The sequence below is a fragment of the Nestor notabilis genome, unplaced genomic scaffold, assembly GCF_000696875.1.
Source record: "Nestor notabilis isolate BGI_N333 unplaced genomic scaffold, ASM69687v1 scaffold33341, whole genome shotgun sequence".
Classification (NCBI taxonomy): domain Eukaryota; kingdom Metazoa; phylum Chordata; class Aves; order Psittaciformes; family Psittacidae; genus Nestor; species Nestor notabilis.
In genome coordinates this window covers 2,244-29,958 of record NW_009914838.1, presented here as the reverse complement: position 1 = coordinate 29,958, position 27,715 = coordinate 2,244, and the positions used below count along the sequence as shown (strand labels likewise).

At 43.3% G+C, this 27,715-nt stretch overlaps 1 protein-coding gene across 1 annotated transcript in view; it reads left to right on the top strand.

The window, feature by feature from the left end:
* CABLES1 (Cdk5 and Abl enzyme substrate 1) overlaps positions 1 to 25,260 on the top strand; it is a 33,525-nt gene extending 8,265 nt beyond the window's left edge. Inside the window, exons 3-9 of the mRNA XM_010023834.1 lie at positions 1,090 to 1,167; positions 10,243 to 10,342; positions 11,832 to 11,988; positions 12,767 to 12,870; positions 22,020 to 22,126; positions 23,039 to 23,246; positions 24,474 to 25,260. Coding sequence (XP_010022136.1) covers positions 1,090 to 1,167; positions 10,243 to 10,342; positions 11,832 to 11,988; positions 12,767 to 12,870; positions 22,020 to 22,126; positions 23,039 to 23,246; positions 24,474 to 24,614 — 895 coding nt within the window. The 3' untranslated portion in view covers positions 24,615 to 25,260. The remainder of the gene's footprint in view (positions 1 to 1,089; positions 1,168 to 10,242; positions 10,343 to 11,831; positions 11,989 to 12,766; positions 12,871 to 22,019; positions 22,127 to 23,038; positions 23,247 to 24,473) is intronic.
* Positions 25,261 to 27,715: the final 2,455 nt, after the last annotated feature.

The window sequence follows — 27,715 nt, the reverse complement described above, 5'->3', positions numbered from 1 at the left end:
ATGCTGTACAGTGACTTTGCAGATGGTGCAGACATGGAGACTGATTAAAAATACAAGGCATGTATTGGAACAGTGGCCTGGATTCTGAGGTAATCTCTGTGCAGGCAGATAGTGTATGATTTCATGTAGCCAAATCTTGAACTGCTTGCCTGTAAGGAATGAAGACAGGCCATGCTTACAGGAGGAGGGATTTAGCACTAAGTGACTGAGATAGATATGACACTGGAGGAGAAGAGGCCAGGAGCTGTAGGATCAGTTACGCACCATCATAACCAAGAGGGCTAATGTGATTATTGAGCGCAGGGGCTGGCGGGTCATCAGGACCAGACATTGGTCTTAAGGTAAGACTTAAAGATGTGATGTTCCTATCTGCCATCTGTGCAACTGCTGAGGCTAGTGATGCCACCCAGAGACCAAGAAGGGTGAAGCAAAAGCTGGAGAAGACTCATGGAGGAACGTAGAAAACAGTGAAAGGATCTGAAAGCTTATAATAATAGTAAACTTTGACTTCAGCCCTGAATCAGGCTATTTCAGGAACAGGAAGCTGAAAATCAAAGGAGTCCTTTGGTTTAGCAGAGAAGGGTCACGACCAGCTGCTGGAAATTCTCTTCCAATAAGAGCAGACTCCAGGTCAACCACAGAGTGGTGGTACGTGCTACAGGTGGTTGTTGGTGTGTATCGCCTGAGTTGCTGTATTTGTCTGTTTAGTTTCAGATGTAGTGGTGAGTTGTGAGAATGACTTTGTGCTTCTCTGGGTGGACTCCTGTCACTAGGACTCCTTTCGCTAGAAAAACATCTATCCTAGGTTCCAAGTAATGTATTCAAGATAGTCTTTCTAGAAAGCTTGTAGAGGGGATGGAACTGCACTGCTCATTCACTGTGTAAAGTATGGCACAGGCTTCAGCACTTCTGTAAAGATTCAGTAGCACAATACCATACTGTGAGATAAAAAAGAGGAGGGAGCAATCATGCATCATGGAAGCTTTATGATTATGAACTCCTCAATGCTAACATCTGTTGCTTTGCTTGTTGTGGTGAGATTTTTTAAATTTTGGTCTTTGATTTCTTTTGTTTTCTTTTATGTTTTAGAATAGTCCTTATCAGCAGCAGAAGATCCTTCTGTAGCATATTTTCAGTGCTGCCATATCGAGACTGTACCCAAGTCGGGTATGTATATTTATATGTGTACTACATAGTCTTTCTGGGCCTGCATGTAGACCTGATAATGGACAACAGCATGATGGAGGCTATTGCTTTTACATATCTGCTCTGAGAAGAGATAAATGCACTTAGATATATTTGCCTTGTGGAACATTACTAGGTTAAAACTACAACTCTCAGTCCCCAGTTTATTTATATGTGTTGTGATGTGTTTGATTCTTAAACTGGAAAAAACTGCTCCCCTGAAATCAATGCTATTGAAAAATGCCATGTTTTTATTTTGTCTTTTAACTTCACTTATCTTTGACAAAACAAGTACTCTAGACAGCACATCTGTTATAAGCAGTCTTAGATTTCTTATTCTCCCACGCAAATGTGGTGCTATGGTATCTAGATTTCCAGAACTATAGAGAAATATTTGGATTTAGACATAATAGCTTTTCATTGTACACTTGGCCATTGGTCAGATCGTTCAGTCATTGAAAACAGGTTGTTTTGGCCATAATACCATACAGGTTCTTCTGGCTATATTACCACACAGGTTCTTAGTTGGTGTAAGTAACATCTGTGGAGCTGCCTTGTAACCTTCAACTAGACCTCTGATAGAAAGACTGTTCGGATTGAAGACTGAGAAGACTTTTTGCTCGTGCATTGAAACTACAGAAATAGAAGAAACTGGATTTGACTGGGAGATGGTGCCTAGCGGGCTCTGGGGCACAGCTTGCTGGGTGCCTTCAGAGGCACAGTGCAAGGCAGGGAAGCACAGTGCTGGTCTGTGGCAGCTCTGTGCTCCCGGGGCAGAGGAGTCAAGCCTGGCCACCACAGCCACTGAGAGTTACCTGTAGCTGGAGTTGGCTCAGCACCTTCAGGGCACAGAATTTGGGGGATGTGCTTAGTTAATACACTAAGGTGGGTTTGGAAGACCCATAAATCATCTAGATTCAAATTTTATCAAGTACATAAAGGATGAATTTGGTTCATATTTATTAGCAGCACTGTTTAATTCTGGAGAGTGGTTTCCCAGAAGCTGCTTGTGTATCACTAGTTCAAAACAAAGGGAGATTATTTTTAATGCAGAAATTAAAGGAGGCACCTTTGTAGGAGAGTTGACTTGTTCTTCTGTCTCCTAAAGTAAATTTTTTCTCTTAATTAAACTGGGATGACTCATCAGGCAAATTCTTGACAGACTGGCGGCTTTGTTCGCGCTTCTTGTGTATACTGTCATTCATTTATGGTCATTGCCCTGTGGAAATTGCCTCTTTATTGAAAATTGAATATATTTTGAAATGCTGATGACTAGTTACACCTTCTGAATTACAGCAGTAATGAGCCCAGCTGCAAACCTAAATATTATTTCAGCATGTAGTATCTTGTACCATGCTCGCACAGCAAGAAGGCATGGAACGAGAAGGTAGCAAGTACCAGCACAAAACAATCCAGCCCTGTTCCCTTTGCTAAAAAACCCCAAGATCAAGGAAAATTCCCTCTGTCTCTCCTCCAGAGCATCAGAGGAAGAGAGAAACAATTCAGTGGCACCTCCTTCTAGGAACAGCTGGTGCAAGGAACAGATGAGGCAGTATAGCATAAACTGTAGCCACTCTGTTCAGGCTGCACAGTGCTTGTTTACTTCATTGCACATTTTGGATGTGTAGTAGGAATGGGGAGAAACACTGGTACCCTTTCGAAGTTCTGTAGTGACAGCATCCTTTAGCTTTGCTTTCTCTGAACCTCTGGATTGCTGATGTCCTGTTCCTGGGCAAGATATCCTAACTGGTTTATGTTCTGCAAACATTACTGAATGGTTTACAAACACAAATCAATGCAGGGAACCATGGGCACATCTGCAATGAGACTGGGGTAAGTCCTGGCAGGAGCAGGAGAGCGGGGTGAACGTGCATGCAGGGGGGACTGTTCCATGCGAGAGGAGCACATGGTGGAGCTGCCGCTGCTTCTCCACCTCTGCTCTGACTCATGGGCACTGCGGCCAGCAAGAAGACGTACAAGCACAGCTGTGTTTCGGGGAGGCTGCCAGTCCCCGTTGCATTGTAGGCAGCACAGAAGAGCTCCACTGTATTGATGCTGGCAGCTAAGCTGCACTAACAGATTCATTTTAAAAACGTGTCTGAAAGGCAGTTTTTGCCATCACAGCTGAACTCTATGTACTTGGCTGGGGTGGATGGGGCAGCATCACCCCCTACCAACAAGGTGCGAGCGATGTACTCCAGGCTGCAGCCCTTGCTTGCCCACCCTCTGCGCTGAGGTCAAGCTACAATAGCAAGAACCCTCCCCCAGACTGTGTTTATAATTGGTTTTACAAATACAAATGGAGGTCTGAGGGGTGGGAGGAGGAGAGCGGTAGGAGTACCTGAGAGGATGAAGTTTGAGCTGTCCCCTGGAGTATGTTTCCCAAATCCCCCTTCCGGGCAGCCTCACCAGTGTCGCTGGCAGCAGGCTTGTGAAGGGAAACGTACTCCAGAGTCATAGTTTTTTCTGTTGTGGTTTTAAAAGGCCAATCTGGTGGTACTCGCTAGGGCTGAGAATGAAGGACACTATGTACCGCGGGAATTACTTTCTCTAGTTTTCTCTGTTACGCTGAAGAGAAGCAGAAAGCACAAAGCAGAGAGGGACGTGGTGGGGAGGAAAAGGGTCATGAACAGAAGTAATCACTAGAATTTTCTGTCCTCAAAATTTGTCTGTACCTTGTATCTGATGGAAACCTAGTGTTTTAGCTTATAGTGCTTTTGTGTAAGGGAAAAGGGGAGAATTAAAACTGAATTGGGAGAGGCTTTGAGATGCCTTATTTCCTGCTGGAGTCACTGAGAGGCAGGTACTTCTGTGGATCTGGGCTGTAAATTCTCTCTCTAGGTCTGGCTATGTTAACATTGCTTGCTTCTTTGCTGGTGGCGTGAAGACAGTCACAGCTTCACCTGTTTCAATGGCTAAGAGTAGGGTAATGGACAGGACCAGACCCTGCTTTTCTTCCCTCATCTAGACCAGCAGAGCAGCCGTGAGAGCAGGCATAGCCACATGAAAGCCATGTAAGGAAGGCTATGCTGCAAGTCAGGAGCTGAAAGAGGCACTGAGCATCTTGCCGGCTGCCTTCCCTTGGCCCCCAGCATCCTGCAGTGTTACAGCTCAAAGTCATTAGACCCTACACAGGGAGCAGTTACATGGGTTTATAGTTCTGTTGTGTTGTTGGGTTTTTCCTTTGGCACACATCACTGTGGTTCACAATCAAAAGACATGTTTTTGAAAAGGGACTTTTTAGGCTTGTTTTTGTTAATTTGCAGTTTAAAATCATACCTATTCTGGTGGTATTTTATTTTGCGGTGTTGTAAGAATCTTCTAAGAGCTTCCAGTCCTGCCCAAAACTTGAATCTAGGGGGCCTGGGGGAGGAGGAAAGCTGGTGGTGTCATGCCGCTGGGCTCGCAGTGACTGACTGCCATTGGGGCTGGAGGTGATGAACAACAGAACAGAAAATCCAGAGCATCAGATAAAGCATGTTCTTATAAAACTGGCCAGTACACCTCATCTTTTATTCTTCATGTCATTGAATTCATTAAGTGGTTAGAAGCTTACCTGAAGAAGGAATAGTGCTGAATATTGCTGTCTTGATAAGAACATAGGTATTCATCTGACTAAGCTTGCCTCCAGTTAAGGGGAATAATACAAGTAATCAAATGGATTGAAGCCCAGGAAATGGACCATTCTTCTGAACTAAAGCAGAAAATTGTTAGATAAAAGATAATTTGCGTCCTTCTCAAAAATGCTACAAACCAGCTTCATCCACTTTCTAAAGATAAATCACTGCTGAATTTAACTTTGAATTTAACTAAGTGCTGGCCAGAACACTAATGAGTTCAATGATGCTGACGGCGAGGAATTTTCAATACCATCACTCCAAATAACATGTAGCCACAACGATCCATGAGTCTTGACACCAGGTGTTCCCAACGGGCTTCATTATTATCTAAACTCTGAAATCTTTGTTCATCTTCAGTGTTTAAATTGGGTAAGAAAGTCATACGCAAAATGAGGCAAAAAGAAGCATTTAGGTGAGGTTGTCTCACATGCTGCACCCCTGCCATCAGTTATTTGGTAGCTCAGGTAACATTGCAGTGAGCATGGAAAACAGGAATATTTACAGGAGAAATCTAAATGGCCATAGGGGTGGTAGCAATAAGCACACAGCAAAGCAGAATACTCTGTTAGGTCTTTAGATTTGTTACCAGGTTGCTTGCTATTCTTCCCCGGTGGATTTTTTGTATGCAAGGCAGTTTTGATTAAGTCATTAATCTCGAGTGCTTTTCCTGAGCTTTTATCATTCCGTAGGCCTGGGGAAGAATAACTATCTGGGTTTAGCTGATAATAGGGAAACTGCTTTTCTTTACCATTGCCCATTTTCCCTGCTTCTCCTAAATTGAACACAAACCAAGTGCATATCAGCTTTGTAGAAAGGGACATAAATCTATTTTTCCCTTTTTTTTCCCCCAACAGGACATTTCAAAAGTAATCATCTCATGTGTGAATTTTATAGAGCCACCATTGCTCATTTTTGTGAGTTGCCCTGTTCCGTTAGATTGAAATGAAGCAATGAGTCTCCAAAACCTAATAGGTTTAAATTTTGAACTTTTACTCTGTGTTGGGCAAAACATCAGGTCAGGAGCTGCCATGCTGACAACTGAATATGTTTGGAGAGAGAAAAATTATACCAGCCCGTTAAAGCCCTCATTCTGGAGGTTTTTCTACCTCCTCTCCCTGTAAATTGCCACTGGAGTTGTTGTTCTAGCAATTATAGTGGCATATTTACAGGAGAAATCTAAATGGCCGTAGGGGTGCTAGCAATAAGCACACAGCAAAGCAGAATACCCTGCTAGGTCCTTAGATTTGTTACCAAATTCCTTGCTGTTCTTCCCCAGTGGAATTTTTGTGTGTCATTAGGATCTGATAGCCCTTGGTCAATTAAAGCAGGCAGTCTTAGGCAGCGGGAGATCCACTGCTGGACTGGCTAGCAGCATGTCTTGTCCAAAGCTCTCGTTGTACTTGTCCCTACAGAGACAGTCAGTAGAAGTTGTTTACAGTCACGGATAAGAACAGTATCTTTTATTGATGTCTCATGAACTACTTTTGCTTTTAGAATAAACCTTAACAGTCAGGAATCACTACGCATAAAATACAGGCACAGAAGGTTTACATCTCTAAATAATTATCAGATTCCATCTTGAAATAAGCAGAAGGCTATTTCATGTACCTTAAAATCTATTTAATACTTAATGGACTCCTAAATTATTCACAAGTTAAAGTGTTCAACTGTTGCTGTCCTTTAAAGAGCAAGTGCCCAGCAGGAGTCTTGCATAGGGCTTTGTAGATCACGTCAAAGCGTGATCTTCATTAAAGAAGTGTTATACTTCCAAAGGTAATATCATCCAATTTCTATTCTGTTAATCCTGGCCTGGCTGATAAAAGGCACAGTGAGATTTCCTGTTTTGATTCTTATCTCCCTGCTCAGTAAAGCTTTTCACTGTGCCACAACAAATTTGGGATCCCCAGTCACCTGGTACTGTTGCAATAAAATCTGTGAACTCTGTTAGATGGAGAAACCTCAGGTTTTTTCTGCAGTCCTGGATAACTGAAACAATATGTTTATTTTTGAGTGTAATTTATAACACTGCTCAGCTTTCTCAAAATGGGTAGAGTATCTAGAGCTTGGTGTAAATCAAGGTAACTCCCCAAACTTTGTCAGAAACTGGGACCTAGTTTTTTGCCTTCTAAGGAAATGCCATCCCTGATCTCCTAAGTTCCTCAGGCTTTCCCTGCTCAAATGAAGTTAAGGCAGGATTAAGTTCTCATGATTTATTTTTGCTTTTTGATGTCTGCTCGAATCCCTTGAAAACTTTGTTAAAAAGCACTTTTGGAAAATAAAACAGGAAAATCAAAAAGAGGAAGAGGAAACTTTTTGTCATTTAAAAGCCTCTTTGGCAAAGGCTGTCTTTCCTACTCTGCATTTTGTAAGCAGCTTTTACTACTGGATATTGATTTGTGCTGTTCCTCAGTCCCATTGGTAACCTAATTAACTTAAACACGGTGAAAGCTTGATGTCTTTTTATATGAATTGCCCTTCTTCCATATGCTTCTGCCCTGTGGGCCCCACTGACTGTGGTGCCATGCCATGTGTCCTGAAGAACAACTTGGTGGCTCTGGTTGGCAGGACTGTTCCCAAACAACCGTCCTGACTGTTCTCCAGGCACAACTTGTCTTTTTGGAGAGGGCAAAGTGGAGGCATCCCCCAGGTCTTTCCTAGTTGCTCTTGGGATTTTGGGGATGTGGTGTGGGAGTAGCAGTGATGGGGCTCCCCCAGCAGCAGGGTGGCGGCCCTTGGGCTTGGGTCTTGTCCTGGGTTCAGCTACAGCAGTCATTTTTTCTCCTTCTTAGTAGCTGGTGCAGTGCTGTGTTTTTGACTTTCAGTCTGGGAACAACGCTGATAACACCGATGTTTTTAGTTGTTGCTAAGTAATGTTTACTCTGACCAAGGACTTTCTCAGTCTCATGCTTTGCCAGAGAGGAGGGGAAGCCAGGAGGAAGCAGAGGCAGGACACCTGACCCAAACTGGCCAAAGGGGTATTCCATACCACAGCACGTCCTGCCCAGTATATAAACTGGGGAGAGTTACCCGGAAGGCCCAGATCGCTGCTCGGGTCGGGCTGGGGATCGGTCGGCGGGTGGTGAGCGGTTGTGTCCTTTTCCCTTGTTATTCCTCTTATCATTATTATTGGTAGCAGTAGTGGTTTGTATTATACCTTAGTTACTGGAGAGCTGTTATCTCAACTCGTGGGAGTTACATTCCTTCGATTCTCCTCCCCATCCCTCCGGGAGCGGGGGGAGGAAGGAAAAGGGGGGGAGTGAGCGAGCGGCTGCGTGGTTCCAAGTTGCCGGCTGGGCTTAAACCACGACAGGTCTCCCAGCAAGAGCCTTGCTGAGGCATTCGTGAGCTTTTTGTCTCTCATAGAAGGGAGGGAAAAAGATCAAAGCTTGTCCTACAAAAACTTGACTAGCTTGGTGTTGATCGCAGTGACGGGGAACTCAGAAAGGATACCATAAAGTCACCTAGTAATCTCTTATTAGGTGTTCACTGAGACCTTCTATCAGTGAGAGGAGGATGTGTATAAGCTAGAGTGAGCCTTTCCATTTATACACCAGGAAGAAACTGCACATTGTTTACTACTGATTTTCCTCAAGAGAAGAAGTTTAATTCTCTGTTTTACGGACAGGTTTCTCTCCAAACTGTAACATTTTATTACTCTCTTTTACAACACAAGCAACCATATGCTACCTACAGATACAGAGCGTACACAGAGGAGGGGAAGACCCTAAGTAGCCCTTGCAAAACACCTACGATGAGGGAGAATGACTGCAATGTTGTTTCTCAGGGCCCTGAAACATCAGAAAGGTGGGAAGATGGAGGCATTAATGTCCATCAGGCTTCAGCTAATGCCCAGAAATCATTCCATGTGTGCTTACATGTGCCAGCTCACCCTGCTTCCAGAGCAGTGATTCAGTCCCAGGAGATGCTCTTTTGTTTTCTAAAGTTGCTGTGCTGACTCTTCAAAGGGTGCCGGATTTTCATTTGATGAATTACAGTTGTCTATCCTTCTCTGTTAATTGCATGGGGAAATTTCTCTGTGACTTGCTGCCAGAGTCATAACGGCATCACTTCTTGCTCTGTGTCCATAAGGTTTTGAGTGGAAGGAAACAAAATTATTGTGTTACTATTTTAGTTAATTTAGATAATTTGTTTTCATTTTGGGGTTTGGGGGGGGTCCTCAGGTTGGGTGTTTGTTTTGTGGTTAAGACCTGCTGAAACGGTTACTATATGACATTTATCTCTATGAGAAATAGCATGTTCTGCACAGGAGCGGAGAAGCTAATCCCATGCCTCTGACAGAGGGTTATTTTTGTGTAATTATTTGCCCAGCTTCTCAGTAACATGATATCAGGAAACATGAATGATAATGTGACACTGTGCTAAGTGAACCCCAGTCAAAAAACTAAGAGGACTTTGTTGGGATTAGAAACTTGATACAGTCTTTTCCTTTGTCACAGGAGTATGTTTTCCAGCAGATAGATGTGTTGGATTTTTCCAGCAGTGGGGTACGTGATTTATTGGGGACTCACCAATTGCTATGTTTCGGAGAAATAAAATGAGTGACAGGTTGGAAAGGAAAGACAAGGAACAGGGTGTGCAGAGGCACACTATGAGACAGCCCATCCCTGCAGCTGGATGAAGAGCCTGCAGGGCTTCTCCTTGCCTCAGTGTCAGCATCTCTTCCACACAGATTTTTAAGCACATACTTGGACCTCAACAGAAATCAGATGGGAAAATATTGTGAGATAAATACTTTGGAGTTGTATACAGCTGTCACTTGCAGAGGACAGGTTTGCTCATAGTCTTTCTTGCCTTTACTCACATTTTAATCTTGAGGCTAAAGCGTGGGATACAACTTTGTTGTCTTGGTCGTATCATTTAGTTCCAAGACTAAAGTGCCAAGTGGGTCAGTCCTTCTCAAGTAGATCCCAAAGTTTCCATCCCAGGCAAAAGAGTGCTGGGTTTCTTCTGCTGGTCGATCACAGGGCTTTGGACATTCTTGCATTTGATGGAGCAGGAATTCCTTCCGGAGCCTTTCATGGGCAATTACCTCTGTCCAGCAGAGTAGGGGGATGTGGGTATGTACTCTGGGAGTGTCTACCTGCTAGGTACGTGGCAGTCAAGTGTTCAGTCTCAATTGTTGGATCTCACCTGAAGCGTGTATGACTTTACTTCCTTCCCAGTGCCAGGTTCTGTCAGAGGCACCCAGCAGCGGGGAACCTTGATCTGCATCGTAGGTGGGATAAGAGATGCAGCCTGGAACAAAGTGGGGGTTTTCTCTATAATGTATGTAATGTAACAGGTGCTTCCCATAGGAAAAGGTGTCTGGTCTGTGCTTTGCATTGGCGTGTTTGGATTAATGCTGCTACCTTATTTCAGCATTGGGTGGTGGAAGGTGAACAAGGCATGTGTATTAAGAGCTGTTTCTGCTTCCCAGGGATATGAAGCTGGACGGTGGACGCCAGTGCCATTCTACTGGAGTGTGTCTGAAAGAGATAATTGGTCTTGAAGGTGTGGAGCTTGGAGCGGATGGGAAGGTGGGGATGCTTCAGTTCCTGCTCCATTAGATTTTATGAATAAGGGAGAAAATAGCTTAACTAATAACAGGCACAAATAGAAACCTAAGTTATAATATGCAGTGTAACACAGTAGTTAAAGCACAGTATGTGCAAACTGTAAATAAGCTTAGCAGAAATTCAGGATGACTGCCCAAGCTGTCAGTGTGAACAACTCTGTCTCCTTGAAGAAATTTGCCTCTGGCACCGTCTGAGTCTGTAAAGCATACTGAATTGTGTAGCCTTGCCCTGGCTCTAGCAGGAGGTATCACTGCAGAGTATATTGTCAGGGGCTTGAAAATAATTTCCGATGAGAGTTGTAAGCTGTAATTTTGTTTGCTCTCAATTTTATTTAATAAAATAACTTTAGCTTAAAGTATATTTTTCCAAAGAGCAGGAAGACAGTAGTACAATCTGAAGAGTATTTAAAAATCCAGTAGTTCATTCACTTGAATAGAATAAGCAATTATGAATCTTTAGAGAAAATGATCCATTTAAAACAACTCATAAATGAAAACATTTTTTGCTGAAAGCCTGACTTACTTTTTATAGTTCAGTTTACCCAGTCTGCTGTCATACATGTATTTAGAGGTCCTTGGTCAATGCTGCTACACATGGTGCGCTCACCTAACCAGGTGTCAGGCCAGACCACAGGCTGTAAATTCCTGAGGACAATCTGTCTGCTTATAAATGAATGAAAGCTCACACGTTTTATTTGATACCTGTTCTGACCTCATAGTAAACCAGTCCAGAGTCTGAGACTTATTTATTTTCTTCAGATAATGTTATTTTTGGAAAACAAACCTATGAGAAGAAACGAGGCATAGCCCATTCCTGGCCAGGGGTACAGGCAGGGAATCAGTATGCTCTAAAAATAGTTTTGTCACAACTTCTTCATTCACACTTAGTCCATGTTGAGAGGCAGTAAATGATCTCCCACAACCATTGCTATAAACTGGAGCTCACTTGCGACACCAGTAAGACTCTGCCAGGCAAAATACTGAAGGAGAAAAATACCAGAGAAAGTGCTTAAGTTTAGCAGCATTCAGTTGATTTGCCTCTGGCACATCTGTGCTGAGGGACCCGTATAGATGATGCTGTTTCAGTAAAGAAGCAGCTGAAATCTGCTACAGAGAAGGCTCACAGAAAACACCCAACCAACCAGACATGTTTTTAAATCTGACCCTTGAGTAGGATTTTGTAAATCTAGTGTATTAGAGCTTGTGTGTGTGTGTGGTTTTGTTGCAGAATTAATGCCTTTGCAAACGGGTTGTTTTTTGCCTGGATAAACTGACTGCACTGAAGCAAATATAGGTGACTGGTGTTTACTCATCTGTGCCTAACTATTAAATCCAGAAAATCCTCTGCTAATTTGGCTTCCCTTGCTTCTGATTGGGATGCACCAAAGGCATCCTGCTGTGGCTGAGCTGGGCTAAGAGTAACTGTCTGTCCGTTCTGACTTTCTTTTTAGACTGTTTCTTACACACAATTCCTGTTTCCCACCAATGCTCTGGGAACTCGGAGAAACACGATAGACTCCACCTCATCCTTCTCCCAATTTCGCAATGCAAGCCATCGTAGCCTTTCTTTGGCAAGAGCTAACAGCACCCAGGGGAGCATTGATGCAGGTAACTTCTCAAGAAGCTTGTTTTAATATCCTTGGGTACTCTGGTGATAGGCAGCTATTGTGGAGGATGGACACGTATTTTAACCCTTTTCATTTGCTTAAATTAAGCAAAATATAGTCTCGTGTTGGGTGAAATGCAGCTCATTCGCTCTTTGTTTAGCAAAGCTGGCTTACAGATGGTGGAAGGTTAAGTAAACGAGAGTGCTGGTTGTATTGATGCTTGATGACACTCAGCGTGCCTCCTCCTGTTGCTGGCATCGTTTGTTTCTCCTGCAGCAGGCTCATCATTACCTTCCTTTGCTATGGAAAATTTACAGTCGCAACACGGTAGCTGAAAGTGTAAATCATACTTGTGACCTTTATTAGGCTGGGAAGGGCTGTGTTTACAAAACTGGGCACAAAACATAAGCCAAAGCACTGTATGCTTAAGATATTTTGGCATGTTAAATGAAACAAATCAAAACATCTGCATAAACAGATGAAAACTTGTTGCTAGGAATAAAAGTCATTTTGGTGGTTTATATAGTTTTGCAGTTCTCTGAGCCCTAAACTTATATTTCCCAGGTAATTCATAAGCTGTAGGTCCTCTATATCTATGCAGATTCTATTAGTGTTGAAAATCTTAGATTTTTCAAGATTTAGGGTAACTTTTTGACTCTCGAAAATCTTCCATGAAGATCATCTTGTGCATTATCTGTCAAGTCATTTGCCGCTTCTGTTAAGTCCAGAGATTTCTTGATGTAATAAATTCCTTTCTTATATTTACCATTGTTTTATAGGTAGTGACCTTGGAGACTTTGTTGAATATGACCCAAATCTTTTAGATGATCCCCAGTGGCCATGTGGCAAACATAAGCGGGTTTTAATATTTCCTTCATATATGGTAAGTGATATGCAAAATTAGGTGTAGCATAGATAAATTTCAGTATTTTGAAGGCTGAGGTTACATTTGGCCGTATTTTAAGAAGATTATTATTATTTTTAATCTACTAATAACAGCTGTTTGGAATGCTTTGTTCTAAATGACAGTTACTTACCAAGACATGTAAAAACAAACTCGTGGAGGTATTACAAAAGTAAATGCTTGTATTACCACTGTATTTCATAAATGCTTTAGATGAAAGGCTTGTTAGAACAATGTGTTCATTCTCTCACGTCCAGAGGAAAATTTATTCTTCCTCTAATTGGCATCTATTACAAAATAGGAGGATGCCTATTAGGGTTTTTCTGAAGTCATGAAGCTGCATTGTGTTTTGATGCTTATCCTTCACTCCTCGGAACAGCACTTTGGTGTCTAGTAGAGCCTTTGTTTCACAGGTATTTATTTCACCATGGGGTAGTTCTTCCTTTAATTGCAGCAATTGTGAGCAGAGCCTGTGTACTTTTCATTATATCCAGACCTGTAACAATACAGGCACATAACTGTTCCTTGGTCTGTCCTCCGGCTCAGTGGTTTCTGTGGTGAGAGACTTCTGTAGGCTTTTTTTTGGTTGCACCAAGTCTGTAGACTTTGGTGTGCTATTTTGGCAGGACTGTTGCAAGATGCAGTGTTGTCATATGCGTGTGAGCATGTATCTATCTGAATTATACACCCAAAGTAGTGGTAGACAGCAGGGAAAAGCATTTATTTTCCCAAAGTGGTGACCTAGTACTCTTATCTATATACGAATAGGATAGGATTTGAAACACTGAGGTCTAAAGTGTCGTCCATGTCCTCACTTTGGAATAGAAGATGTTGTTTAAGAAACTGCTAATGTATGTAAAGATGCAGTCTTTGTAGGTTCTCTTATGCCCCCCCAACCTGGTCTTTGATAATAGGACTCTTGGGTGCTACTTCTTCCAAATAAATGGACTTTAAGTATTTCATGTAGATTGAAGCGTACCTCATTGCGGGCGGGAGTGTTCTGCCTGTTGCACAGAGAGGCTGAATTGATCTCTGAGGTTGTGTTTGTAGTTTTCAAATGGGGAGTCCAGTATGTTGTCTGCTTACTTTCAGCCAGTTGGCAAGTCACTTTTTGGCTGCCAACCCACAAGCTTCCAACCTTTTATGGCAACTACATCTGGGTGGGAAATTACTTGTTTTGATATGGTTGTTGTCATGGACAGGGAACTGTCTTCCCTCAAAGAGAAAGACGGTGCTAACCAGCATACAAAGAGAACATAGCTTTAGTGGTCATGGTTGTCTTTCAAACCTTCCCCAGGCAGCAAATGTCATCAGGCAGTCTTGAGTCCTGTAGGATCATCTGAGAACTTTGATCCTTTCTCAACTTGGTGTTGAGATGGATATGGTTGGGTGAATCAAAATAGGGCAGCCAGGATAGCATCCTGCAGGGGAAGTTTCCACCCAGGAGTGAGTGTTCGATGCCCCTCTTTTCCATATGCTGGTTAACCACAGCATCTTGAGGTCCATATTTGTACTTTTATTGCAAAAAGGACCTGACTGTCAATTTCCACTGTGACAGAGGTATGATTAGATACTTTACAGATGAATAATGGGCTTCAAGGGCAATTGTTAACATCACTGTTGTCAACAATATCACTGAATTGACAGGGTTCTCCCAGCTTTTTCATTTTCTCTAGGGGTTAGTTACTGCTTATGCTTTATTTGACATTTTGGGTATTTTTGCCTGAATTTGCCTTTCAGCCGTCACTTCTTCATCACTGCCTGAGGGTTTTGCAGCACTCCCATCTCCCTTTCTGAAGTCAGGTACTGATCTGTGAAAGGGCTGAAGGATATTAAGTGCTGTGTTTCTTTTGTTGGTGGGAATCAGAGGCACATGCCAAGAGATCTCCTACTGAAGGATTTTGCCTGTCCCTGGTTGAAGCAGCACAGCTGAAATTCCATGCAGGAGCTGCATGGCTTTGTAAGAAACTAGAGAGTGGGTGGTGGTTCTTCAGTGCTCTGCTGAGATTTCTCAAGGGGCTGTTGCTTCCTTCAGCTGGGAAAAGGGAGAAAAGGTAGTGCCAGTGTGTCCTGGGAACTTGCGGGTTAAATAGGATTTTGCAACTTGGGCTGTGGGTTATGGAAGGTTTGCGCAATGAGCTAGTGAACATAGGGCTATATTGGATGTGTAGGAGACTTTACTCGCATCCATCTTAGGCTTTCCTGACTCAGCTGGTATTCCCCCTCCCTGCAGTTCCAATCAATGTGAACAGGAGCATAATAGGCTGTAATTCCAAGTAATTTTCTTCCCCAAATATAAAAATCAGCAATTAAAGCAAATTGCAGTCTGAGGCCAGTGAGAAACCTGTATTATTTTCCTGACCGAGCACAGCCATCACGGTAGTGACAGAGCTCTGCCAAATGACCATGGAGCTGTAGAGCTGCTGTACACAGATTGAAACCAGTGTCTGGTCCTGAGCAGAATATAGCTTATAATATAATAGTAATTGCTGCCTCTTGCAAGTGCCGGAGCAGCTGAGAGCAGCTCTGATGTCAGCACCAAACATTTTGTTGTGTGCAGAGAGCCTCAGCTTGTAATTAAAGTTTTGTTACTTGGCCAGCATTTAGCATTAATTCTTCGCAGCTGCAAGCTTGTAGATATTCCATGCCCCCTCCTACTTACGGATATCAGAGCAATTAATGGGGGGAAAGTGTGCGAGAAGAATGTGAATGCATGGCAGTGTGGATGAGCGAGGCTGGATGCTGAGCTGCAGCATGCGGGATATGCTGTGCTCCTGGGATATTATGCTCTGTGCTATGCTATATAGCTATATGCTGTGACTGTGGGATAGAGCTACATGCTCCTGGGGTATTACTTCTGGAAGCCTGGCTTGCGCTTTGCAGGCCAGCATTTCTCTGCTGGTAAAACTCTGCTAAGGTCTGTGTGTGAACGCTGTATCAGTAAACACTGCAGGCTTGATCCCGAGGCGTAAGATGGGCAGGATGTGTGGCCTGGCTTGGATTTTACTCTGAAATATGTGCAGTTAACACTCAACATACAGTTTTGTCCATTTTTGAGGAACCCACGTTTATCGTCAGTGACATTGACTTTATAGTCCTGTAATTTTACTGAGCTGAATTAGTCCTGACTTGCAGGGGATTTTTAACTGTAAGTCAGTCCTCTGTTTCCTCCTTGAAGATGGCTGTGGAGAAGGAGAAGTGCTTTTGATTTGGTCTTTTTTTTTTCTGCAGAGAAGTTCCTGGCTTGAAAGGATGTACACTTCCCTGTCGCTTTTCTAAGACAAACAGCCTGTCTGGGTCATGCTGAAAAAGCAGCTTCGATAGTTTACCAACACAAACTCTGTGTCTTCTGTTTACTCTATTAGTAGTATTTAAATTCTGGTCTATCCTCAAGGAATCCCTTTGCTTTATGTTGTCTTTGTAGGAGAGTCTACAATCTCTGCCACAATATAAACAGTAAGAGGTAGAAAAAATTCATGCTGGGGGGCTGAGGGAGGAGGGAGGCATCATGTTAACAGATGTCTTCCTGGCTGATACCGCTGAACCAGGAATTCTTGCAGATTCTTAAATCTCTCTAGAACAGGAACTTTATCTACCAGACAGAGCCGTAATTTCTTTGCTAGAGCCTCATGTTGACTAGCATACATCCAGACTCGTCAGTGCCTCTCTGGCCTCCCTGTGTTCTTGCCAGCAGGAAAAAACTCCTTCCGTGCAGGAGAACACTCGCTCTGCAATAGGCATGAGGCTGACCCTGCACTCCGGCTTTTGTTGGTAACGCAGAAACACAGGAGTGTGTTAGCTGGCTGCTGTGCACTGCTGAAACTTCCAGCAAAAGAAGGAAAGCCTGGATCAGTAGCATCCTGACAATGAGTGACCCTTCTGTAATAACATCCCTGCTATATCCATCTATCCTTGCCTAAGGGGTACACTTGGAAACTGGTTTGGGTACTTCACTACAATTTCAGTATATTGGTTTAAATATGTCAAAATAAAATGACATCTCTACCCCACTAATCAAAAAAGATTGTAGCAAAAGCCTGCAGTGCTCTTAGAGCACTTGTCAGCCTGCGTTTGCCAGGTACTGCACTGGTGTCAAGCGCAGCCAGGCTGTGTTATTACAGATTAGTCCTTCAGTGTAATTTTAAAATTAGAACTGCTTGCTGCCCTGGCTGTTCAGCCTAACAAAAGCTCTGCATGATGATACAGCGCATTCGGGCTCTTGCTCCCCTGTTCTGTCTTTCACAAGCAGCATCAAGGTCAGGAGTACTCAGCTACAGACGGTGTCCTTCAATGCCGTCACCCTATTCTTCGAGTTGCTTCCGTAGTTGTAAATTAAGCATCTCCAAATTGCATTTTTATCAGCTGCTGACCTTGTACCCGAAAGTCTCACAGAGCAGAGGATTGCAGTGGTGGTGTATAGTCTTATTTAAACTCTGCGCTCTATGCGTTTGATGCTAGATTTGGCTGAGACTCCAATAAACAACTGTTTCGTAACAATGACACTCTGCATTTAATTGAGAATGATTCCAGTGTATTAACTGCGTAAAATAAACTGGTGCCTTTCCATGTACTTTAATTCAAAGAGGCAGTTTTGAGATTCTAAAATTCAAAGTCTTTCAGTTTATGAGCCTTGAATGTTAATAACTAACAACAGAAACATCTCTAGTCTCCCCTTTTCTTTTTTTCCTGTTGTGGTTCTTTTTACTTTAATTATGCATAAGGAATCACTCCAGTTTTCCATCACTGTTTTAAGCTCTATCAGGATTTTCCATATATATGCATCTTCAGCCATAAGTGTATGAAGTTGGTTTCTGACAGTCTATAGGTACATAGCTGGTCACGTGTAGTATGTAGGCAGTGCACAGTCATTGACTTCTTTTCATTTGTTATATGGTTGAGAATTTACCATTGACCTACTGAAAGTCTGTTGAAGGCATCAGTCCTCTCTCTGCTCTCTGTGAAGTAGATTTAGCAGGGGTACACAGTAATGACAGCTGAAGAGAGCCTATCATATATCTTCCATTTTATTCACCTATTTTATTCTCATTTTATCCTTCTTAAGCAGGAGATAGAGGCATCCAAGGCTAGATCATCTTTTATTGGTAGCGTGCCAAAGTAGGATTTATTTTCAACAATATTTCATCTTGCCAGTCCTTCCAACCATTTCAGGCATCCTCCCTCCTCCCATATTTATGAAACTATATATACAGCTTTCCTATGAGAAAGCAGCTGCTTGGAAATGCTTGTGGATAACACACGAGCTAACCTTCAAGTTCAAAACTGCCAGCCATGCAAAAAGTGTGCAGAGTACAGATTCCAGCCAAAGCATTCATCAAGTTGTCCAGGCGTCTGTCAGCTACCATATATCAAGGCTTTCGTTTGTCTTGTGCAACTTCCATAGCCAAACTAAAATACACAGATACAGATTTGTATACAGAGAACATGAGCAGAGCTCAGGAAGGAGTATTGCTGAATATTGAAGTGAAATGCATTTTTGTGCATATAAGCTGTGAGAAACAAGACAGACGTTTCTGGATGACAGAAGTTACAAACATTCAAGATTGGAGTATGAGAGAGACAGTTTGGTAGTTCACAGTGCCTTGCTTGTGTGCTTGACAGCTCTGGGAGTGCAGAGTGCCTGCCTGGTAGGGAATAACATTATGGATAAGAAAGCATGTTTCTATAGAAAAAGGCTGTGCTCCTTTTAGGGAAATATTTGCAAACCCTTCATAAAATTTGGGGCATCAGTGTTGGAAGGATGCTCCTACATGGGCAATATCAGCATTGTTCCAGACAGACAAATCCACATTGTTAATAGTCATGACTTCTCCTCAAAGTGTCAGCTTTGGTTGGGACTCATGGGCAGCTCAAGCACCATGAAATGGCCTAAAACAGAGAAGAGAAGTGTAAATGCTGAGCAGAGAGCAGGCAGCAAAGGATGCTGTTAGGTCAGAGCCCTCCCATGTCAGATCCCAGCTGGTCCTTCTGGGTCACTGGGCCACCCCAGAGGTTTCCTCCGCTCCATCCCTCATGGGCAGAGTTAGCACTGGGGGGTTGCTGCTCAGTGCCGAGCCATTTGCGGGGTGCAAGAGTAGGGTCAGGGACTGGGATTTCTGTGTAGCCTCGTGAGAACTGTGCCCCAGCCATGGTGTGACAGTGAGAGGGATGCTCGGGTATCCAGTTAGAAGGGGTAACTGGTTCAATCACTCAACAGACGCTAATGAAGCGCTGCTTTTAAGTTACCTGTCAACAGGTGACATGTTTGGGGTCTTTTGTGCTGCCTGACTCTCTGGTGGGCAGGTTCCCCGACGCATACATTTCTATAGGCGTCAGCTATAGGCAAAGAGGATCCCTCTGCTCACACCAAGTTAGGCTTCTCCAGCAGCTATGAAAAAAAGTCAAAGGGAAATGAAAAAAAGGAGAAAGAAGCTGCACAATTCCTTTTCTTGAGAATAAGGGCAGTTAGCTGTACTCTGCAGCATGGCACTGACAAGCTGAGACAGCTGCCTTAGAGCCAGTGTGTTCAAACATGCTGCCGTTATCCTGTTACATGAATCAAAACCAGCACGCACCAGCTTTCAGCTGGATTTCATTATTGTGATTTATATCATAGAGACTTGTTGTCTCGCAGGAAGCAGCAATATTCGGAGTACTGGAGGGGGGAGATTGTTATCAACAGGACAAAATTGACAAATCTCTCTGTTTAAAAATAGCCATACCTCCTTACCATTTTCAGTTTTAAGCCCTCTGCTTATTCTCAAGCCTTGGAGTGCTTTGCTTTAAATACAGTTTTAACGAAGAGCTTTTCTCCTTCTAAAGACAATTTCAGCTGAATTCTGGCAAGCCTCCCATGGGCTGGAGGAGCCCCAGGTAAAGCAGACGGTGACTGCAGGCGGCTGTGGGGAAAGGTACACCCTGAAGGGCTGCTGCTGCTGTGCGGCAGAGCCCAGGGCTCACTGCCCCTCTGCACTGTTGCCCGCAGAGCTGGAGTCACACTGGCACCTACTTGCTAGAGGTGAAAGCAACTGAAACATGCTGTCCAGCATGGTTTGTGTGCAGCCCTTCAGCTGTGTCCAGAGGCTGGCCAAGGCCTCCCTCCGCTGCTGAGCCCCGTCTGCTGTGAACTGGTTTCTGTTGTGCACATGAGGTTGGTTCGTGATTGCGTACTCCTTCTCTGTGCAAGGGAGCATGGTTACGTGGAGAGAGCCAAAGGCAGGTCTGCCAGGAGAAAACATAATCACTTTGAGGGAGATAATTAAGATAAAACTAAGGAGCTCTGTGGTAATGGAAAGCAAATAATGGGCAGTTAGGTTTGCAGTAAAGCATGGAATAAGGTGTAGTATAGTGTAGCTTTGCACAGTAACAGAGAGCTCACTTTCTAGGATTGCCCAAGACAACCAAAAAATGCTGGCAGTAACTGAAATCAACTTTGGATTTAGTAACTAAAATAATATTCAGATTTAGTAGCAGGTAACCTTTATATGCTTAGCGCCTCTTGACTCTGTAAGTAAGCAGCATGGAGCAGCATTGACTGATGTTTCTGTACACTGAATAGCAGTTGGCACTGGTGTGAATTACGTTATGTGGCTTGTTTCAGTAGTCCTTTTACAGCAGTACTAAGAGGAACCCTCCTAAAACCACATAAAACTCCCAGTGTATCTGTGTGTCAGAAGCACCCGACTTGCTGATGATCCTCTAGCAGCAAAACCAAGGAGTAGGCAAACAGGCAGCAATATCACAGAGAAAGAAAGGAGAGGAGTAATCGGTAAGATCTTAATTCTCCTGCTTCAGAGGGCTGAGCCCCGCCACATGAGAAGCTTTCTGCAACGAAGAGCCACGGCCACATGAGTGCATGCATATATCCTTCCAACCTCATCAAGATTAAAACCAGACAGACCCACACATTCAGTTGAAGCCTTTCCCTCCGTCCCTGGGTAGGATCAGGTTTCTTCTCCCTATCTTTTCCTCTCTTTTTTATTCAGGCAAGGTACCGCGTTGCCTGCCTCAGCATCCAGACAGCATATGAATATTTAACCTCAGTGGCACTGCAGCGTCTGCCCGGACCTGCGCTCAAGCTCATCTGTATGCATGAGAGCAGCAGGGGTGGCTGCAGAGGGTTGATGTGACTTTCCTTAATAGGAGTGAATTTCCTTAAGAAGTTATCCTCTTTACTGAGCAAAATTTGGACTAATGCTTAACACATAGCTGTGTTGGAGAGAGCAACAGCTGCCCAGCAGAATTACCTGCCACGATGTAGTGGGAAGCAGTTTATCTGGACAGATAATGGTTCTCACATGGCAAATCAGATAGCAGAAAGGCTCACATTTTAAAACATGTATGACCCTAACAACACCCTGTGGCAAGAAGCTGTTTTTTTCCTCTCTATTACAGTATGTTTACCTCAGATCCTGCTGTGTGCTGTTCAGGGGAAACACATGCTCTGCTTTCTTTTCAATTGCTTTAAGTATCCATTGTTGTTTCAGTACTGTATCTCCTAAATAAAATGCAGGAAAAAATTAGGTGTTTTACTCCACTTCATGCTCATTTCAGAACCAGACGAGAACATGGTTGGGTAACAAGAGTTGTCCGGTTGCTCTCCAGAGCCATTACTCTGTCTCCTCCTCAAGCCCTTCCTTGTACTATTTTAATTATTGAAAAAAACTGCAAGCAAATGTACGCTGTCTGTGGTGGCCAACAGTTTGTACCAGCAGTTCCTCTGCAGAGTCAGTGTGAGAGAAACTCACAGCAAGTCTCAGAACTGCATGGACATATGCACACAAAATCTGGTTGTCAAATCAGTTACTGTGGTGGTCTTTTTTGGTTTAACAAGACTTCTCAGCTGGGTTTTATCCACCCATATTTAGCTTAAATTCACTCCTAGCAGTACCTGGAGGATCTTGATAAGGTATGTATTGTTCAAGGCTTGTGCTGAATGGTCATCTCAGACTTCAGATTACTTGTTCTGATGGAGCAGTCACAAATTGTTGCCCTAATTCAGACTTAATTTCCCCTCTACTGAAAGCACTGGAACTGACTGGCACTTCTTTGGTATTCCTTGCTTCTGGGAATTGCATGATGTTGTTTGTTACAAACTAGAAGAGTAACTCTCTCTTGACCATGTGTTACAGACCACAGTCATAGACTACGTGAAGCCATCAGATCTCAAGAAGGACATGAATGAGACCTTTAAGGAGAAGTTCCCTCACATCAAGTTAACCCTCAGTAAAATAAGAAGGTACATTGCTAAGCTTGGTAAGGCTGCAATGTGATGCAGCTGTCTCACATTTCAGTGCAATTGCTGCTGTACATGAGGGGAAGCACAGCATTAGTTGATCTTCGAGGATCAGTGAGGTGCAGAATAAGTCAGATGATTGATTTGATTAGTGGGCTGAGTAAAGAAGATAGGGGAACACACAGACACACACCAGTCAGGTGTCAAACGCGACATCTAAAGGGATGAGAATGTGAGCTGGGTACGCACTATACTGAAATACCCAGAAAACAAACGCAGGGTCTCTAAGCTCATGGCACTTAGCTTAAAAAAGAGACTGAGGAAATAGAAATGCTGACTTTTGTGCCTTGTCCAGAGCATGGCTAGAAGCAAAACGTCGGTTTCACAGCAGAGTTGTAGTATTTCATCACTGTTTCCAGTGTAGCAGGCTAGACATACTGCTTCACTGAAGTAATGATAATTTCATTAGACTGAAGGAGGAGGACACTGAGCCGTGTTGCTCTGTAACCAGACAATACTGCAGTACATGGGAAGACTGTTGGTATGGATTTGACCAACCATAACCAGAAGCAAAGCTGCATGTAGAGCACAAGCAATCAAGCTGTTGTTACTAAATAAATTGTATGCAGCTTAAGACCTCTGATGAAATACTGTTGCTAAAAACATCAAAGCTTTTCAGTTGCTTTTATAGTGTGACACAACTTTCTGGGGGCGGTGAAGGGGAAGGGCGAGTTTAAAATGTGCCGTAAAATGTGTCCCCAAAACAGAGCATAAAGGTATCTGCCCAGTAAATTATCTTTTCCTTTTCCCTTCCATTTGACTAATCAGGAATTTCTGAAAGGATAATTCTTACCATGAAATAAGAAATGCTTTAAAACGCAGTTCAGAGCGTACTTGTCTGGTCTCTTTACTCAGCTTGAAGAGAGAAATGCGCAAGCTTGCTCAAGAAGAGTGTGGTTTTGAAGAGCCCACGGTGGCCATGGCCTTTGTCTACTTTGAGAAGCTCGCTCTCAAGGGGAAGCTGAACAAGCAGAATAGAAAGCTTTGTGCTGGAGCCTGTGTTCTTTTAGCAGCCAAAATTGGCAGTGACCTCAGAAAACATGAAGTCAAGCATCTTATAGATGTACGTATCCGTAGGTTTCCAGTGTTCCTTCTACATGAAATACCGGTATGTGGTCTATTCAAGCCAGCTTGTCAGTGGTCATGCTGTCCTTTAGGTTTCCAGCTGTACAGGCAGCTAAATACCTTTTTTTGTTATACATTTATGTGGAAGTAGCAGTGATCAATGTCACTGCAGAGGTGTGGGAAGCTCATTTGATGTGATTGAAAACTCTGGTGTCAGATACTGTGAGGTCTGAGAGGTATCTGACCACCATTCATACTACGCGTGTAGCTGGGTACTTGGCTACAACCAGCTCAGTTGAACAGACGTGGGAACTTGGCTGGGGGGCAGGACTGGACTCATGCTGTTCTACCACAGTCACAGAGTTGGGCTGGCAGTCAGTTTGTTAGAAAGCCCTCTGAATAGCTAGGGAAAAGAATCAACCTGGTGGGAGTTGGAAGATCTGGCCTCTCTTGCTGTCCTAAAACATTGATCCATCCTTAAGACACATTGAGTTTTTCCACAGACACAGTGGGCAGAGAAGTAGCAAGCCAGGGAGATCATAAGAAGGGTGGGAGGGAAATATCCCTAAACAGCTGGCTGCCTGCTTGTAGCATCCAAAGCCAGTGAGAACAGCAGAGCAGATGGGAGGTCTAGTACAATACAGCAGAAAGCCAACTATGAAACCCATCTATCCTCCCTTGAGGATAGTAGTTTCTATTACTTGCTGTTCTTATAGTTGTTGCAGATGACAACTGAGGTATTAAGATCAAATGTATCTAATTGTAGCAGAAATAATTTCCCCAATAGGGTGTTGTAACACAGTCTGATGGTGAAAGGAAAATTAGTGATTTCAAGCAGTGCGGGAAGTTTGTGGGCAGACACATGTCTTCCATTACACAAGTAATTTCAGTGTTTGCATGAAGGCAGGAGTTCCCTCTTCCTGCAGTGGTGATCACTGTGATCATTAGAAGATGCAGCTGCTGGAGGTGGAATGAGCGAAATGATGAACGTGTCAGAAATAGCATGGCTGGCTAAGCTTTAGGAGCTCACCTTCACACGAAGGAATCGGTACATCCATTTCATCCTGCTCTCATTTTCTAAACCTAGAGCCATGCAAGTCCAGTGGGACAGGGGTTTAGTGACAGCAGCATGCGTGTTTTGAGTCATGTCATCTCTAAGAAGGCACGAGAAAGTCATATCCGCATTCACAAAGACTTTGTTCTGTTTCCTCGGCTGTCCTTGCAGAAACTGGAAGAGAAGTTCCGGCTGAACAGGCGAGAGCTGATTGCCTTCGAGTTCCCAGTGCTGGTGGCCTTGGAGTTTGCTCTCCACCTTCCCGAGCACGAAGTGATGCCTCACTACAGACGCTTGGTGCAGAACTCCTAGCACTGGCTGCCCGGCGGGGAAGGGGCTCCCGACTGTTCCCGCTTGGCTCTCCTGAGCCGCAGTTACTACTGGAAATGCAAAATCAGACTCCTGACACTTCACTCTCTCTCTCCCCAGAACAGTTTTTCTGACAATGTATAGGAAATACTGCATTGACTCAAGACTCTCAGCTTTGACAGATTTACGTTATCATTACTTTCTCAAGGCAGGTGAAGACTGAGCTGTTGGTAAATGGTTAACGTGCTGAAACTGGGTGGGACTGGCCCTATCTGTGGGGACTACAGCTGTAAAAATAGGCAAAAATTAGAAGGGCAGCCTCCATGACCACCCCTCTCTCCATCACACAAACCCTGGAAGCCCACGTGAGTGCATTCTCATAGCGCTTTTTCTACCGACCTGCTGCAAGTTCCCAGAGGACTTCTTAAAGTGAAAAAGCTTTTAAAGAGGATATCTTCACTGTGTCAAAAAGAATGTGCCAATCTATTTTTGTATCAGCAATTGAAAGTGCACTTTTTCCTGTGGGGTGTTTGTGTGTGTACTCGTGTGTGTGTGCGTGTGCGACACCGAACTGATCTCAGTCCAGGTGGTTGGCTTAGCTGTTTCCAAGTGTCTCAGTTACCGATGGCTAAGATCAAGGTGACCTTACATGTTTACTTCTTGAAAAACATAACTACTGGAAAAGTGGTAAATGGGATCATTTTTGGACACTTGGGCTTTTTTTATTCTCTGATCTTTCACACATTGTACTTTTGAAAGGATTACACTACTACTACTATGAGAGAAGGATCAGCAACTGACCTTAAGTTTTCAGTCATGTTTGTGATAAAGACGAAAGCATTAGTATGAGATTTCCATGTCATGTTTTTTAAAAATATCTTGTGTTAAGCCACATGCATATTTTTAACCTTCGCACTTTTCCCACTGTGGAGATGGTTAGACTTGCACTCTGTAGTGTTGTATTTCTGTGCTCTATGTTAGAGTGCGTAATAAGCACATTTATTGTGCTCTATCTTAAAACAGTGTTTTATTAAAAAAAAAAAAGAAAAAAGAGTAGGGCTCAGCAGCATAACAGGTGTCTTAAGGCTCCAACACCAGGGGCATCAGCTATTAAAGGTTTGGGTTGTAACTAGAATTGAATGTGCAGAACCTAAACTCAGTGCCCATTGAAGTTAGAGGTCCAGCCCCTTTAGACATTTCAGTACTGGAGTTTTACAGTAAAACTTCTTGCAGCTTCCCTGGTTCTGACTGGACACCCAGAAATCTGGAGGGTTTCATCCAAGTCCCCCAGTGCTACATACACACTAAGCTAACGCCGTGCTGATGGACATCATTTGATTGCTGTTAATCCTGTGGGATTACACCCCTGTCCAATCTTCTCCTGTGCTGGTTCACTTAACCTTGCCCTTCACGTGCCCCACACGTATCTGGCAAAGTCAAATACTTAAATTTATGGTAATTCTATGAAATAAATTATAATCTCGACTGTGAGATTTTAGCTGAAGCCTTACCTCTCTAAGTTTGGGAGTGCTTGCTCAGAGTATGGAAAGGGCTTGTGAGCAGAACATAGAGAAGTGGGACATACCAGAAGATACAAACACACTAATGCTTACTTTCTTTCGCTCTTGCTTTAATCAGTTTTATTGTTTCCTTCAGTTAGGCCAGGAAACATCCGGTTTCTTTACCAGCTTTGAATCCTTTAAATTCTAGTGTGTAAAATGCCTGCATATGATTGCTTTATAGGATCTGGAAAGGTTACACATGTCAGGACAAATGGGAATTTGATGCTGTGGTTCTCCCTCCATTTTAAGGGGGAGGGTGACTATACTAGCTTACAGTTACTATCAATACTTATCTAATTACAGATATAGATACATTCCAACAGGATTGGGGAAGAGGGGGGAAAGAGAGAAGCGTGCACTTAACCTCCCTGGTGCAGTGCCCCACATCGCTGCAACCCATGTGTCACTCGCTCGGCTGCAGAACAAGGAGAGGGGGCCCTTGCCAGTGCTCCTGCTCCCTCCTCCTCCTCCTCTCAGCCTTCATGCAGCCAAGGAATAGAGGAGCCAAGAGCCTGGAGCGTGCCTAACCCTTATATCTGCCTTGTTTCTTCAGCTCAGAAAGGCAGCATAGTGTTGACCTACAGGCCTGAGGGTCTGCTAGGAGGGCTCCCATCCTTGTCTGCATCCCTTTCCACCAAAATCGTGTATATACGTTCAAGATAAGCTTCTGATTGCAGAGATCTGTTTCTAATAGCAACCACTCAAGGCTAAGCAGAAGCTTTACCTTTCCGTAAAGGCTTCTACCTTTTGTTTTGAGTCTGATTTTTTTTTTTTGTTTCTTAAATTGCTTTATACTGTTTGCAGGGAAAAAGCAAATTGTGATTGCAAGATGCAGACTAAAGAATGACAGTCTCACAGTAGTCTTTAGAGACACTATTGAATCACACTGTCACATCTTTTGTTTTCTGTGCTGCTACCCAACCCTGATATACAGTTTACACAGATTTCTGGGATGAAATCTCATTGCTGGAGACTTTCTGCTTTTCGTTGTTGTTGTTGTTTTGGGGGTGGAAGAGGGTTTCAAAGTGATGTTCAGTTACAGTTTGAATGTGGAATAAACGCTTAAGATGGTGATGATGTTGCACTGTTCACTTAGGAACATATATAAAGCCATATGATGCTAGATCTCAGAGCACAAAGCTTGGTCAGTACAATTCTGGTTAGGACAATGGGCAGGATTTGCCCCCCTTTCCTCCCCAACCTTGGGAAAATTCAGGCTGAAGTGGTAGAGGAAATCTGTACCAAACAAAACCCATGTTGATTGTTTTCCTTTGTCTTACATGGTAACGAGTGTTGATTTACAAACGATTTTAGGTTCAACTTTACATAGTTTGGGAAAATAATCCATTCCACATCACTTTTTCTGTTCTGAAATGATACCATACACTCTACCATGCAGAGTTTATTCCTTTTCTAAAAAAATAAATAAAAGTTTTAAAAAAATTGAAAACCCAGACTCTTGGCCACCACTGACAGTATGTAAAATGACTCTGTTCTCTCATCTGTATGTGTTAAATGGTTTTGGTTTTGTCTTCCTCGGGG